General features: G+C 43.4%; 1 protein-coding gene across 1 annotated transcript in view; it reads left to right on the forward strand.

Annotated features, from left to right (window-relative positions):
• Positions 1–16813, forward strand: part of LOC122800226 (dynein axonemal heavy chain 17-like) — a 17083451-nt gene that overhangs the window by 3228902 nt on the left and 13837736 nt on the right. Inside the window, exon 12 of the mRNA XM_044069720.1 lies at positions 2891–3159. Coding sequence (XP_043925655.1) covers positions 2891–3159 — 269 coding nt within the window. The remainder of the gene's footprint in view (positions 1–2890; positions 3160–16813) is intronic.

Below are 16813 nucleotides of genomic sequence, written 5' to 3' on the forward strand. Positions count from 1 at the left end.
GCATTATGGGACATAGTACAGCCTCGAGCCGGTGAAAAATAGCTCTCGAGCTTTAGTAATAGGCCGAGTCGGAGCCGAGGTTCGGCTCTGAACCCATCCAGCAAGAAAGAAGGCGAGAAGAAGACAACTAACATGGAACGTTATGGTAAGTACATAACTGCTCATTCTATATCAGTCTTGTTGGATGACAGTATATTAAAGGTAGTTTTTGAGGTGAAGAGAGAGAAGGGGGTGAACTGTAGTAGTTTATTGGTTTTTTTTTTTTTTTATTCAGGAGGAATTGTGAGCTGTTGAGTCAAGCTTCTATAGGTTCATAAGTAAGTACTAGGTTAGCTGTCATTGCGGGCCATTTTAAGCTCTGCCAATTTCCCTTTTTATGCTCAAAATAACCTCATTTGTTTGTAGTTTGGCCTTAACTGTCTCATGGTCAATAATTATATATTACCCTTAATGAGTAAATGGGGTCATTCCATAAATAATTTGAGGGGACTCATGGATGAGATAAAGCATTTAAGAGTTGTATCTGTCCATTAGTAGTACGGGGCAGTCCTAGGATACATTTTTTGTATTCCATCTATAGCTCTAAGTTGCGCTTGAAAATGGACAGTGATGAACTTTGTTTTATGTGTTCTGTGGAGGAGAAGTATTTCAGAAAGTGTGTGTGGAGTATGGGTATAGTCCTAGCTGCACATATTAAAGTAGAATAATCAGCGTTAAATGCACTATGGTGGCCTCTCTCGATGCTGTGTTTAAGTCACTGTAGTGGACCAAGGATGCAGCCTTGGTGGACTCTGATGGATATAGGAAGGAAAGAGGAGAAATCATCTTGCCATTTCACTGCTTGGGACCTATTAGTGAGGTAACTAACAAAACAGTTAAGTGAGGAGGGTAATATTCCATAGGAAGAGAGTTTAGTTTGTGGATTTGTTGACTGACTGCATTGTATGCCTTGGATAAATCCAGAAAGAGGTCTGAGGCTAGAAGAACTGATTTTCTATTGTGGTTTATATTTATGAACCTTAGAAGGGCAGTGGTTGTACTGTGATTGAGTCTGAATCTATGCTGTGAGGAGAGAGGATGTTATGAGAAGTAATATATGTAGCAAGTTGGGAGGAATACATCTTTCTTAGATTTTGGGTAAGGGTGTGAGAATGGCTATTGGCCTATATTTTGTAAACTCAGTTGATGAACTGCCTTTACAGAGGGGTATTATATAGGATTTTTCCATAAGGAGGGGACATGTATTTCTTGGCTAAAACAGTTTATTAGAATTGAGACAGGATATGAGAGGCTTTCTGCAGTAAATATGAGGTATTCAGATAGAAGTTGGTCAGGGACAGTGGCTGTTGTCGTAAAGGTTCGTAGGCATTTTTTAATTGTAGATGTTGGCACTGGAGTGATTGTGAAGGTCTGTTGTGGTTTCAGTGATTGGAGTGGGATGGCTGTATTTGTAGAAGTTTTGTTTTGTAGCAGAGATTTCTGTATTTATAAAATGTGAGTCAAACTGAGAATCAATGCTTTGAGAGTCATCGGTTGAGGATGGTCTGGATTGGGTTGATTTCCAGAATTGGGCAATGCATTTATTGATTTTCATAAGTTTTTTGAATTGTTTAATGATGAAATTTTGGTGTTGCTATAATAAGCTTTTTTGACTCGTTTTATGCATTGTTTGCTATGGTTCTTTAACTGCTTATATTGTTGCAGAGATGTTTGAGACTTAGTTTGTAGTCAAGACTTCTAAGTTCTATCTCTTAAGTTGCATGAGTTTCTGTGTTTTTTAATTAACCAAGGGGCTATTTTGTTTTTAACTCTTTTGGTTCTTAATGTTGCTTGCTCTGCCAAGATACTTAGAAATATTGCGTTGTATTAAATTTGTCTTCTGCTTCATCTGGGGAATAGTTTTAAGTGGAACCCAGTTGATCTGGAGCAAACTATAAATAAAAGTTTCTTTATTAAACTTACTCTGGTTTCTGACTTGTGGAGCTGTTTGGGGTGTCTGATTATGTAGCTTAACTGGTGGTCATTTTGCCCAGTTCCCATCCTCAGATCAATTTTTACAGAGAGCAATCAGTTTATAGCTAGTACAGAGCAATTAGCAAGGAATAACAAAGTAGAACATGTTTTCATTCATGTACTGAATGCAATATTATGGAGTAGGTGTAATTATGTACTGAATGTAGACCCCAGGAAGCTATGGAGTCAGTGTAACTGGCATATACAGTGTAATCTATGGTCGAGAAAAAGGACAGTGGCTTACTTAGTAAGTGGTCCTTAGAGTGCAAGGACCATTCAAGGACTACTCCTTTGGGGGGAATGTCTCAGCCACTTGCCAGCATAGGGCAGACAAGCATTTTATTGGCTAATATACAGGAAGGCTCTTCAAGTTAAATTTACTTAAATTGCACAATGACAGTATTCTCAGTGAAAACCTTTGCAGAGGTGAGCCTTCTGGCAGAGTTGCTGCAGTTTCAGGATCAAGGACTGATGCACTGACCACAGGCTCTGAAAAAAAAGAAAAGAGGAAAAAAACTGTATTAAACTGTAACATTATATGGCAGCAATACATTTAATACATAGGTAACCAGTTTATTCCAAGAGATTGAGGACAGACAGTGGTGAGACAGAGCAAGAGAATATGGGTTGTTCTATGAGTAGAGAGAAGGTAAGAAAGTTTTTGATGTAAGGTCAAAATATATTTATCAGGAGGTATACTGACAAAGAACCACAATAATACACTACATAAAGCTATATACAGCAAATTATCAAAACATAGCATTACACTGATAAGCACATTATAAGTACAATAACTTTTGAAAACACCTACTTCTGCAATATATTTCATTGCAAAGATAAAGAAGAATGACAGTTATATTTTATTGTTTTTAACTAGGTACTGCAAATGTTTGAACCTGTGCTGGAGTGCCCACTAATTATGTCAGAAATGTCAGACAGACATTTGGTTCTGGTGGAAATGCTAAACACAGAACTGGATAATGCAAAGATTATTTATGATGGCCAGTTGGCAGCTATTAAAGTAGGTGGAGGTTCTCCACTAGTCAGTAAAAACATGCCATATATAGCTGGTCAATTGAAGTGGGCAGAAGAACTGAGAGATCGGATTCAATCTTCAGTGAACACTTTCAAAACAATAGATCACCCGTAAGTGTAAAATAATGTCTTCAAAATAAACATATACATTATATAAATTATTAAAACAGATTAAACTTGTTTGGAAAATGCTGTTCATTATATTTAATAGACTATGTTAGAAATTAGTTCTGTTAGAAAAGTGAGTTAGTCACAGACAAGTGCATGTCATAAAATGGATCACACAGATTCCTTTGTTATTAAACGGTGTTGTTTTTGCAGCTCATGCATTATTCGTGCATTTGAGGGCTGTGGCTGTCTTTAAATGTGTATGTATGTGTGAGGCTTTTTCGTGAGAGGTTATTGCACTAACGACACAACGTGGTAGTAGAACTCATCAGAGGAATTTGGAGTTGCTGGCTTGTCTGCCAGTCTCTGGCTCATTGTTTCCATTTACATTGATTTTTTTTTCTGAAAAGGAACAGTGAGAAGAATATCTTCCATTTGAAGCTAAGTAGGTGAATTTTTACTTTGATTTGTCTGGTTATTTTTAGTTCTGTTTGTATTCAGTTACCAAACTGTGTTTTCTGTTTGCTATTTTTTGGTCATATGACCAGCTTTCTTGTTATCCGTTTATTTTTAATACAGTACAACAATATTCGCTCTGTATTTCATTTTGTGAGATATTTGTTGTACAGTTATTTTTCAAAGATGTCAATGACTGAATGTGCTTGTAGTAGACAAATAGCTTCTACAGACTATTATTTTTGATGGTTTTTGTCTTAGTGTGTTGTTTGTTGCTGATAATTATGTGAACATGATACAGATTGTGCAAGTCCTAAGAAATTCAGCAAAATCACCAAATGGGAGCAACTTAATTCATAAAGGCATTCTTTTATGAGGAAAACTAAAATCACAGTAACTAGGAATGAAAGAGTCAAGGATGAAGAACTCAAGAACAGGGAGGATGGTAAGGCCACAGAAAGAAAATGTAAAGCTGAATAAAAGTAGAAGAAAGGGAAAGACAAAATTTTAAAGCTCTCCATGTTTATGTCCAGTACTGATACATTTTTTAAGGCTTTCACTGCAGGGGAAATTGCAGCGTAACAAAAATGTTGGAAATAAAAACATCACCTACTCATCCAACAGATAGGAAAATTCTAAATAATTAACCATTTGTTCTGTTTTTTTTTTCCCAGTAAATCCTGTGTCAAAGTATTGGACCTGGTAAGGTACAGTCATCTGGTTCAAAACCAACACAAGTGCATGCCTGCCATCTACAGACCTATTCACAGGCCACTTGATATACCTCTTGCTGTTAAAGGAACCCTGGCTGTACAGTCAAACTGCAAAAGGTGATACAGAAAGTACAGTTGTGTAAAATCTTACCATAACAGTAGATGTCCTTGTCTTCACTATTTCAGTATTCTTTACGTATGGGGTTTTCCCCTGCAATGAAAGCCTGACATTGGCCAGTATACCAAAGCCTACTAAATTTTATGGTATGACAGATGTCACATGTACGCTTCTCGTGTTGTGTAGGACATAAAAGTGATGTTGGAACATACCATCCTCAGAGCTGATTGCTCCAGTAGGGACACCAGTCTAAGGAACCTCAGGAGGTAACCAGTACATCCAGGAAGGAGCAGGGGGAAGGAGGGAGGGACTGAACACTGCAACAGTGAAGGCAAGGACATCTACTGTTATAGTAAGATTTTAGACAACTGTACTATGTCCTTGGCTTCAATGTTGCAGTATTCCTTACACACGGGAGAATGCTAAAGTTTAAGAAGAAACTTGGGAGGAGGAAGGAGCAGTAGAGCTCAATATGAAACCCTGATGAATGGACCTAGCAAAACCATCTCTAGCTCTAGAGATAGTATCTAACTTGTAATGCTTGGTAAGAGTATGCACAGAAGTCCAGGTAGCTGCTTCTAAAATAGAGGTAGTATCCAACCCCTTGAAAAAGGCACCAGAAGAAGCCTCAGCTGTAGTAGAGTGGGCCTTTACAGAAGAAGAAAGGCTCTTACCATGAAAGGTATAACAAAAGGAAATAGCTTTTGAAATCCAAGAAGAAATAGTTTGCTTGAATACAACTAGTCGTAAGGACCTAGGATGAAAGGAAACAAACAACTGATCAGATTTCCTTATATACTTAGTCGTGTTCAGATAAAATCTGAGTTTTCTATGCACATCCAAAGTATGTAACACCCACTCACTGGCAGATTGTGGAGAGGGGAAAAAGACAAATTAATAGACTGATTACGTGGCAGCTCATTAACTACTTTGGGCATAAAAGGATTAGTACACAAGGAAATCCTGTCCTTATAAAATACCAAAAAAAGGAGGGCAAGCCACAAGGGCTTGCAACTCAGACACTCATCTGACAGAAGTAATGGCTAGCAAAAGAACTGTCTTCTAAGAACAATGTTGCAAGGAAGCTGAATCAGCAGGCTCAAAAGGAGCCAAGTCAACTTCTCTAAAACAAAATTAAGATCTCAGGAAGGAGGAACAGGTTTCCTGTGAGGTTTAATATGAAGGAGGCCTTTAAGGAATTGTTTAGCCTCAAATCTAGAAGCTAAAGGAGGAGAAAAGGCAGAGATAGCTAAGTGAGCCTTAATAGAAGAATAGGCCAAACCAGCACTGAGCAACTCACACAAATAAGAGAGAACTAAAGAAACATCCACAGTAAGTGGGTCCAGATTATGAGAGAGACCTGTGGATCCAGATTAAGAGAGAGACACCAAACAGAAAACTTTTCCATTTCGATAAGTAGGATTTCGTACTAGTAGGTTTCCTGGCCTCCTGCAGAACCCTCAGCATGTCTTCAGAAAAAAGGTGTCTGTGATAAATCGAAATCCTATCACCCACAGTGTCAGTTGAAGAGTGGACAGGTGGGGATGAATGAGAAATCCCTTGTCTTGTGCGAGTAGGTCCACCATGTGAGGTAACTTGTGATTATTACCCTTGGCTAGATGCAGTAGAAGAGAGAACCAATATTATCATGGCCAAAAGGGAGTACCAACAAGATTGTGGGAGTGCCCTGTTGAATTCTGCACTGATTTTTGGAATGAGAGGAAGGGGAGGGAAAACATACAGAAACATCCCCTTCCAAGAAAAAGAGAGGGTGCCCACTTTCCACACCAGAGGACCTGGGACTGTGGCACAAAACCAAGGAAGTCATCTGTTCAGAGGGGAGGCAAAGAGATTCACTTGAGGAGTACCCCACAGGTGGACAATATCCAGAAACATATCCCTGTGAAGCATCCGTTTGTGGGATTGAGTTAAGTACCTGCTCAGATTGTCTGCCACTATGTTCTGACCTGAAGGGATGTACACTGCCTGAAGAGTCACTTGGCACTGGACTGCAAGATCCCAAACCAGGAGGGCCAACTGGCAAAAGCAGTAGGATTTTGTTCTTCCCTGTTTGTTTATATACCACATTACTGTGGTACTGTCTGTAAATACCTTGACAGGCCATGGAGAGAAAAGAGTATAAAAGGTCTGAAGAGCCAGCAAAAGGAATGTCATCTCTTTGACACTGATGTGCTCTTTTTGCTGCTGAGGTGACCATACTCTCTGTACTTTTAGGCAGCCAAAAGTTGCATTCCCCATCCCATGTCTGAGGCATCTATAAAGAGTTCCTGAGAGGGAAGAGGAGGATGAATAGGTATTCCTGGATTTAAAGACAACTGCTGAATCCACCAATGATGTTCCTTCTTTAGACAAAGTAGAAGATGAACTACAAATTCTAGGAGATGTGCATGTTGAAGCCAAACTGACCTCAGATACCACTGAAACTTTCTTGTGGCGTTTGGCACAGGAAGCATAGGAATGGTGGATGCTATGAAACCCAGAGCTTTGAGAAACTCCCTGGCTGTAACAGATGCCAGAGGAATAAGTGTTTGAAAAAAGGAAATGAGAGTGAAGGCCTCTGGAGGAGGCAGGGTTGCTAACATAAGCATTGTTTGAATCCTGCAACCTGGAAAGACTTGATCCTGAGAAGTGGTCAGAGAAGACTTTGTGAAGTTTATTGCAAACTCCTGACTTTGAAGAAGAGAAATTAGAAACTGAAGATTTAGCAGCAGGGTCTCTGGAGAGGAGACCTGAATCAGAAGGCCATCGAAGTATGGGATTACTTGGATCCCTTGAAGTCTGCAATATGCAACAACAAGAGTGAGGCATTTGGTGAATACCTCTGAGGCAGTAGAATGGCCAAAAGGTAAAGCAGAGAACTGAAAATGCCAGGAAGCAACAGGAACATAAAAACGTAATGAAAAGAGGATGTACTGGAATATGAAGATAAGCATTCGTGAGATCCATAGCTACCATGTAGGCCTGAGGGAATGAAAAAGGAAACAGAGTCTGAAGGGACAACATTTGAAAGGCGGGCACCTTCAGAAAGTTAATTAAATGAGAAAGGTCTAGAATAGGTCCCTATGAACTTTCATTTCTGGGCACTAGAAACATTCTTGAGTAAAAACCCCTCCCCCTTTGGGTCACTGGTACCTCTTGAATGGTGCCCTAAGTCAAAAGGTCTCGAAGAACCTCTGGGAAAAAAGGAGTTGTTCCCAAGGAGACAGAGGAATACCCATTAAAGGAGGACTGGATTTCTACAACATGAAGTATCCCTGGTGAATGATGGATAGAACCCAAGAATCCTGAGTAACCTAGGAAGAGAAAGATGAGACGAAAGAGGAATTCAGCTGGGAAGAGATGGATAGCAGCACCAGGTTTCTCAGGAAAGGAAGACTTCTGAATCCCTAAAGTCTAAGTAGCCATAGCAGGAGGAGGCTTCTTGCCACTCTTTTTACCTTTAGACGAACAACAAGATTGTCTGTGAACAAAGGCAGGTTTGCTGGGGTAGTTTCTTTGAATTTTAGGAACAGGAGAGATAAACACATGTTGAGGTTCCTGTAATGCCTTCCTCTTATCTTGAAGGGACTTAAATAAACCAGCAGCAGCTTCCCCAAACAAAAGTTTTTTTATCAAGAGGAGCATCCATTAACTTAGCGTTGATATCATCATGTAAAGGTTAAAGCCTAAGCTAAGAGCACCTCCTCATCACAGAACCAAAAGCAGCATCCCTAGAACAGGCATCTGCTGCATCATAACTGCATTTAATGGAGTGACAAACCACTTGAGAGGAAGTCCCTAACAAAGAAACAGCAGAAGTTTTACCCTCTGAGTCTGGAAGATCAAAAATGAGCTTTAAAGGCTAAGAAAGAAGAGCCAGCAACGTACCTAGACATATGGATATGGTAATTCATAGCCTTAAAAGCCAAAGTAGAATGGCCAAAAGGTAAAGCAGAGAACTGAAAATGCCAGGAAGCAACAGGAACATAAAAACGTAATGAAAAGAGGATGTACTGGAATATGAAAATAAGCATTCGTGAGATCCAGAGCTACCATGTAGGCCTGAGGGAATGAAAAAGGAAACAGAGTCTGAAGGGACAACATTTGAAAGGCAGGCACCTTCAGAAAGTTAATTAAATGAGAAAGGTCTAGAATAGGTCTCTATGAACTCTCATTTCTGGGCACTAGAAACATTCTTGAGTAAAAACCCCTCCCCCTTTGGGTCACTGGTACCTCTTGAATGGTGCCCTAAGTCAAAAGGTCTCGAAGAACCTCTGGGGAAAAAAGGAGTTGTTCCCAAGGAGACAGAGGAATACCCATTAAAGGAGGACTGGATTTCTACAACATGAAGTATCCCTGGTGAATGATGGATAGAACCCAAGAATCCTGAGTAACCTAGGAAGAGAAAGATGAGACGAAAGAGGAATTCAGCTGGGAAGAGATGGATAGCAGCACCAGGTTTCTCAGGAAAGGAAGACTTCTGAATCCCTAAAGTCTAAGTAGCCATAGCAGGAGGAGGCTTCTTGCCACTCTTTTTACCTTTAGACGAACAACAAGATTGTCTGTGAACAAAGGCATGTTTGCTGGGGTAGTTTCTTTGAATTTTAGGAACAGGAGAGATAAACACATGTTGAGGTTCCTGTAATGCCTTCCTCTTATCTTGAAGGGACTTAAATAAACCAGCAGCAGCTTCCCCAAACAAAAGTTTTTTTATCAAGAGGAGCATCCATTAACTTAGCGTTGATATCATCATGTAAAGGTTAAAGCCTAAGCTAAGAGCACCTCCTCATCACAGAACCAAAAGCAGCATCCCTAGAACAGGCATCTGCTGCATCATAACTGCATTTAATGGAGTGACAAACCACTTGAGAGGAAGTCCCTAACAAAGAAACAGCAGAAGTTTTACCCTCTGAGTCTGGAAGATCAAAAATGAGCTTTAAAGGCTAAGAAAGAAGAGCCAGCAACGTACCTAGACATATGGATATGGTAATTCATAGCCTTAAAAGCCAAAGTAGTAGAAGTGTAAAACTTTTTACCTAGTCTTTCCATGGTTCTGCTATCTTTATCAGAAGGCAGTAACTTAGGTGAAGGAAGCAATTGAGAAGGCTTGTCAGAAGCTACAGACACCACTGAGGAGTCAGCAGCAGGACATTTATAAAAGAAGATCTGATATTGTTAATCCTCGTTTATTCCTTATGTGTGGGTATCGGTTCCGACCTCGGAACCAAGCCGGCCATCTTCCAAGCTCACGTCAGCTACAAACTGTCGAGCTAAAACTTTTACGTAGAATTCCCTTCTCCCTGTTACCTCAGATTTCATTTGCCGCATCTCCATTCGGTCGTGTCAAGCTACTTCTCTTGAGCTAAGTACAATATTTTTTGTCATACTAGTCTAAAACAACTTTTTCTCTCAGAAAAGTTATTAAATTGCTTTCTCTTATCTTATCGCATTTAGCGACTAGCCCTTCTTGAATCTTTTCAATCCCCTTCATCCTATTTACCGCGAGGTATTTTCTTCTTTACCATCGTTGGGTAAAACCCTTTTCCTCTTTACCGTCAGGTATTTCTTGTACTATTGCTGGTAGTCTTTCTGATTTTCTGTCTTTCCTAACATGGCAGATAAAAAAGGTACTCCAGGATTTAAGAGATGTTCAGATTGTGGCCATAAATTACCTACTTCAGGTGCACATTCCCTGTGTGCCTATTGCTTGGGTGTGCCTCATTTATCAGTTGACCTGCCCTGTGCAATTTGTAAGAATTTCTCTAACAGGACGTTGATTGAGAGGAAAAATAAATTGTTATTGAAGGGGCTACTTAAATCTCCTTTTTCAGAGGCTATTTCTGGGTCGGAGGCTTCAACCCCTCCAAGATCCCATAAGAAAAAGACTGATGAACATACAAAGTCCAAGTCTCTTCCTTCTTCCCCGGCTGGGGACTCCCACCAGCCAAGACCCAAGAAGGCTAAGCTTTCCACTTCGGATCTGACTTTTTTGGCTCCAGTGCTTTCGGTGCCTAGACCTTCGGCACCGAGGTCATCGACGCAATCTGTGATTTCGGCACTGACTAGCGTGCCATTTACTGTATCGGTACCGAGGGGCTCCTCAGTTCAGACGTCTCCACCGGCACTGACTATCCAGTCGGCGCAGACTGTTATCACATCGGCTCCAACACCTTACCCGGAACTGACAACTCAGTTATTGACACCAATTTTTTTGGTCCCAGCCTCAGCGCTGACAACCACTTCGGCACCGACCTCATCGTCGGTGCAGACCATGACTTCGGCACTGATGATTTCCTCGGTGCAAACACCTGTAGTTCAGTCCTTTACGGCCCTGTTGTTTTCAGTGCAGACTGGTGAGGTGAGCACCGAGCTTGCCCCATCTTTGGATAATCCTGACTCTCCCTCAGCCGTGTCCGTGAAATCCATTAGAAGCCTCTCTGAACGCGACGTGTTGCGTCTTAGTGCTTTTGGCCAGAGGTATCCCGCCTCCCATGACCTATCCTTCCTTGGGAGGTGATCACCCTTTGCCAAAGACCCCTACTTATTCTACTCCATCATTGCTTTTAAAGCCCCTTGATATAGCACAGTCTTCCCCGTCTACGGTTCCCTTTATGGACCTCACTAAGGAACCACAGTTGCCTTGGTGGCAGGAGAGTTTTGCTACAACCCAAGATGTCAGCTGTGGCGTACGTAATTTGGTGTTTCACAGCCATCCAGGGACTCCAAGTCGGCAGGCTGAGCCACTTAGGGGAGGGGTGACCCCTGTCCTGGACACTCACCCCTCTTCAGGTGGACTGGCCTTCCTACTAATGGAGAAGGCTTTGGCGTCGGCTGGCGATACTGTGCTATCAATCTCCACGCCCTCCTCTGGACCGCAATTTACACAAGTTGCTCCTAGCAGACACCGGCGCAAGGGCCTCAGGATGTACTCCCACAGGAAACCTCTTTTGTGTTGTCTTCCCCAGCTTCTCCCTCTGAGGAAGTTCATTGAAAAAGCTCGTGCAAGAGGAAGCACGTGGACTCCACAGAGGAGTCCCTTACTGAAGACACAGACTTTGATGATGGGGAAGGGTCCCCTTGGTCACCCTCTGAGGTATCCTTAGGTGATATCCTTGAAATCCTTAAACAGAGAGGTGACTGGCAGCCCTCTAACCCGACCTCTGAAGAGTCTGTGTTCCTGCAGGCCTTTCGTGCCCAGCCCCCTACCTCCTGGGTTACTCCACCTGCCGATGAACTGGTCTGGCTCGTTGTGCAGCAGGTGTGGAAGGCTTCTGACACTGTTGAGGCCATTCCCCAGAGGCCAGATAAAATTTTGTCCCCTCCTGCTACTGACCCCCATTGGTCCAAAGGTCTTTCTGTAGATGCTCTGGTGGTGACGGCCGCAACCAAGAAGGACCTGACAGAAGAAGAATGCCAGACTGTCCGTCCGCCCAACAAAGAGTCCCGGGCTCTGGACAGAATAGGGAAGTGTACTTTTGCATCAGTGACCTTTGCAATCAGGTCCCCGAATTCAAAGGGATTTAATCACTGAGCTCTCTGAAACTTTGGCTGGTGCTGTGTCTGATCAGGTCCTTGACAAAGTGGCCACTCAGCTGGCCACCATTGAATCGATATCTAACTCCTCCATGCGCCTGATATCTCACGCATCAGAAGGAACAGCTAGAGTGGCGAGTTCAGAAGTTGTTCTGAGATGACATGCCTGTATGCGCTTATGTAATTTCGCTGAACCCTTCAAGGCTTCCTTTCTCAACACTCCTATCAAAGCCTTTTCATTGTTGGGACCCAAGGTTAAAAGCACACTGGCCAGATGTGAACAGGACGGTAAGACCCTTTCTGCCGTTGGTGTCCGTTATTCTTCCCCTCAACGTGCTTTCTCCAGAAAGCAGAAGAGTGGGAAGATATGGTACAAAAAGTCGCAGGGTCCATTCCGTGACACACAGGCCGAGTTCTCCCCTAGAGGTAGAGGTGGAAACTCACAGGGAAGACGCCCTTTTCGGGGCAGAGGGGGTCTGTGTAACCAGGGTTCCAGGGACTCTTTTTCTGGCCAATCCTACCAGCGCTCCTGAAGAGCGGCCCAACTCCTTTCCTCTGGAGGTGGTTGGGGGTCGTTTCTCCTTGTACCCTTCTGCCTGGCTAACCATCACCACCGACTCTTGGATACAAAGGATAATAACCAGAGGTTACCATATTCCCTTCGATCTTTGTCCTGCCCCCCCCCCCCACAACAAACTTACCCGACGTTCCACCCAGTCAAAGGGAAGAAGCAGCATTAGAGATATCAAAGTTGCTAAGAAAAAGAGTCATCCAAATAGTCCCTCCAGACCAGATAGGATCCGGATTCTACTCGACTGTTTTTGGTGCCAAAGAAAACCGGGGACTGGAAACCAATTTTGGATCTCAGTGTATTGAACAAGTTTGTGAGAGTACAAAAATTCCGGATGATCACAATACAGTCTATCCTCCTGCTTTTGGAAAAAGATGATTGGATGTGCTCAATAGATCTTCAAGATGCATACTACCACATAAAAGTGGACAGGCCATCAAGAAGATTTCTGTGCTTCTGTGTGGGAGCCAGTCACTACCAGTTCAGAATAATGCCCTTCAGACTTTCTACAGTCCCCAGAGTGTTCACAAAGTGCATGGTAGTCGTCACAGCTCACTTGCGACTACAAGGATTCCAGGAGTTTCCATACCTAGACGACTGGCTCATCTCCGCCCACACCAGACATCTATTGGAAGAAGCCCTGGCATACTCTCTCCTCGCTGCAGAAAGGCTAGGCATAACCATAAACTGGCAAAAATCCAATCTCACCCCATCTCAGCCCACAGAATTCATAGGGGTCATCTTGGATACAAAGAATGGCAGAGCATCCATTCCAGAGCACAGAATTCTAAGGATAAAGCAACAACTGATCCCGATCCTTTCAAGGGAGAAATCTAAAGCTCACTCTGTCCTACAGCTGTTGGGTTCCATGGCAGCCTCCATCACCATTGTCCCCCTGGCCAGGTTTCACGTGAGGCTTCTACAGTGGCTACTGCTCACCCATTGGTGTTTTTTTTCAGTATCCTCTTTCAGCCAAGACTAGAGTAACTCACAGGTGCAAAGAGGATTTAGTGGTGGATGACCCACAACCCATCACAATGGTCTTGCCCCTTCTCCCCCCAGCAGCTCAAGGCTACAGTGACCACGGATGCCTCCCTTATGGGGTGGGGGGGCTATGTCAGCGACAGACAGTCCAAGGTACTTGTTCCGAATTGGAGGCCCAACTGCATATAAATGTTCTAGAGCTGAGGGTGGTGCTTCTGGCGTTGCAAGCATTCCATCCCCTGCTGCCGTCTGGGACTAGTGCGATACAATCAGACAACATGGCAGTGGTCTGGTACATCAACAAACAGGGTGGAACCAAGTCTTACCCACTTTGTCGAGAGGCCACGAGGATATGGCAATGGGCGATGGCTACCAACCATTTTCTTCTAGCAACACACATTCCCGGGAGTTCCAACTTGATAGCAGACAGACTCAGCAGGTGCATTCTACAACCTCACAAGTGATCCCTGAATCCCTTGATAGCGGCGGAGATCTTCCACCGCTGGGGTCTTCCTTGCTGCGACCTCTTTGCATCCCTGACCAACTACAAATGCAGCAACTACTTCGCCCTGATTCCCCCTCCGAGACAGTCACCCAGGGACCCTTTAGTCCATGATTGCCCCTCGGGTCTTCTTTATGCTTTTCCACCTCTCCCCCTCTTACCCCAGTTTCTGAAGAAAGCCCGCTGGTTGAAGAGCAAGGTGATCCTCATAGCACCATATTGGCCTTGTCAGATTTGGTTCCCCTTCCTTTGGCCTCACCATGGATTCTCCATCCTACTGCGGGTTTGATCTCCCATCCACAGAATCTGATTCATCCCAACTTGGACAGCCTGAAGCTCACAGCTTGGCTGCTTCATTTCCCTTGATTGCCAGGCAGAATGATCTTTCTTTGCCAGTACGGGACATTCTTATTTTATCTCATAAGTCTTCCCCTAGAATTACTTATCTAAGCAAGTGGAAAAGATTTACCCTTTGGCTGAAGGAAAAGCAGGTAGATCCCTTTTCAGCACCAGTGTCGATAGCACTGGAGCATCTAGCCGACCTATTTCAATCGGGTCTATCAGCCTCCACCATTAGAGTTCATTTGGCTGCAATATCTAATTTCCATGAGGGTGTCCAAGACTCCTCTCTTATGTCACACAAATTATGCAAGACCTTCAAAAAAGGTGTGAATCATCTAAAGCCCCCTTTTAGAGAACCTATTCAACCATGGGACCTGTCATTAGTTCTGCAAACTTTGACAATGCCACCTTTCGAACCAGCTTCTTCTTGTGACCTCAAATACTTGGCATGGAAAACCTTGTTTTTGGTCACCATTACTTCTGTCAGACGTATCTCTGAGCTTCAAGCCTTATGCATCAAGTCCATACTTGATTTTTCATAAAGATAGAGTGTGTCATTGAGAACTAATCCTTCAAAAGTGATTTCTGAAATGTCCATTAACCAAACCATTGAATTGCCAGTTTTCTTTACCAACTATTCAAACAAAGGAGAGTATTGCCTACATACCCTAGATATTCACAGGCAAAGTCGCTTCTACTTGAACAGGACTAAGGCCTCCCATAAATCAGACCAGTTATTTTTGGCCTATTCTGGACCTAGATTAGGATGTGCTGTTGCTAGGGTCACATTGGCTAGATAGTTGAAAGACTGTGTGACCTTCATTTATACACAACGTAATATTCCATAGTCTACTACCATATGGGCTCATTCGACAAGATCAGTGGCAACTTCTGCTGCCTTCCATGCCAGAGCTTCTTTACATGACATCTGTGCAGCTGCAACTTGGGCTATGCCTCATACCGTCATCAATCATTACAAATTGGATTTGGCCTCCAGGGGAAGAGCATCTTTTGGTTCTATGGTGCTCAGGAATGTCCTTCCATGAGAGCCTCCCAGGAATAGAGGTAGCTGGGGACCACACGTAAGGAATGAACGAGGATTAACAATATCAGATAAAGAAGTTATGTCTTACCATAACGTTCCATCTGTATTGTTGATCCTTGTTCAGTCATTACGACTCTCCCTCCTTCCCCCTCCTGTGGCTTCTAGTGGATCTCACCATCCGGTTCTTTTAGGTCATTTGACCAGAGGTAGCCTCTTCCTTCTTTTGACTTGCAAACTCAATCTGAGGTAACAGGGAGAGGGGAATTCTGGGTAAGAGTTTTAGCTCGAGAGTTTGTAGCTGACGCGAGCTTGGAAGATGGTCAGCTTGGTTCCGAGGTCGGAACCAATACTCACACATAATGACTGAACGAGGATCAACAATACAGATGGAATGTTATGGTAAGACATAACTTCTTTTTTCTTCGGATCGGCCGGTTCCCTTGCATCGGAGCAGAGGTGCTTTCGATGCCATGAGGAGAGTCATGTATTCTAAGGCATCCTCCACCTCAGGTCTGGCTTCCTCCTCCCCTAAAGTGCCTGTGTCCGCTTCTGCCTCACATATCCTGACCAAGCGTAGAGACCCAGAGCCTCAGGAAGCCCAACTGGGTGGCCCTTGCTCTTCTGAGACCTCACCAGAAGCTCCCACTGATGAAGTTCCCAGGAAGGGATTGTGTAAGAGGACATATCTAGACTCCCCTCAGGAGTCTCTAACATCAGATACTGACTTAGATGAGTCAGAAGGGTCCCCCTCTGAAGATATCTCATTCGCTGAGATACTTGAAATCCTTAGGCAGAGGGGAGATTGGCAGTCCAAAAGCCCTACTGAGGATGAGTCAGTTCTCCTGAAGGCTTTCGGGTCTCGACCCTTTACCTCTTGGGTGTGTCCGCCCTTCGATGAGCTGATGCAGCTGGTCTCACGAAGGGCGTGGGAGTCTCCGGATACTATGGACCCTGTCCCTAGGAAGCCTAATAAATTCATTTCTGCCCCTCTTGACAAATAATTTTTAACAAAAGGTGTTCCAGTTGATGCTATGTCTGAGACTTCCTCGTCTATCCATCCTCCTAACAGAGACTTCAGGATCATGGATAGATATGGGAAGCGCATGTTTAGTTCCAATGACCTTTGCTCTTCGTTCGCTCAACTATTTGACCCATTTTACCAGGTTACAAAGAGATCTCCTTAAGGAGCTAGGAGATACTCTTCAGGGTACAGCAGCTGCAGGAACTTCCGACAAAGTTGCCGCCCAGCTTGCTACCCTCAGTTCTATAGTAAACTCATCCATGCGCCCCATCTCATATGCAGCTGATGGAACGAGTAGGGCAGCGGGTACAGGAGTTCCTCTTAGGCGACACTCCTGGATGCGCTTGTGTTCCTTCCTGGAGTCTTTTAAGT

The sequence above is a fragment of the Protopterus annectens genome, chromosome 4.part0 (assembly GCF_019279795.1).
Source record: "Protopterus annectens isolate FY-2018-M chromosome 4.part0, PAN1.0, whole genome shotgun sequence".
Lineage (NCBI taxonomy): Eukaryota > Metazoa > Chordata > Ceratodontiformes > Protopteridae > Protopterus > Protopterus annectens.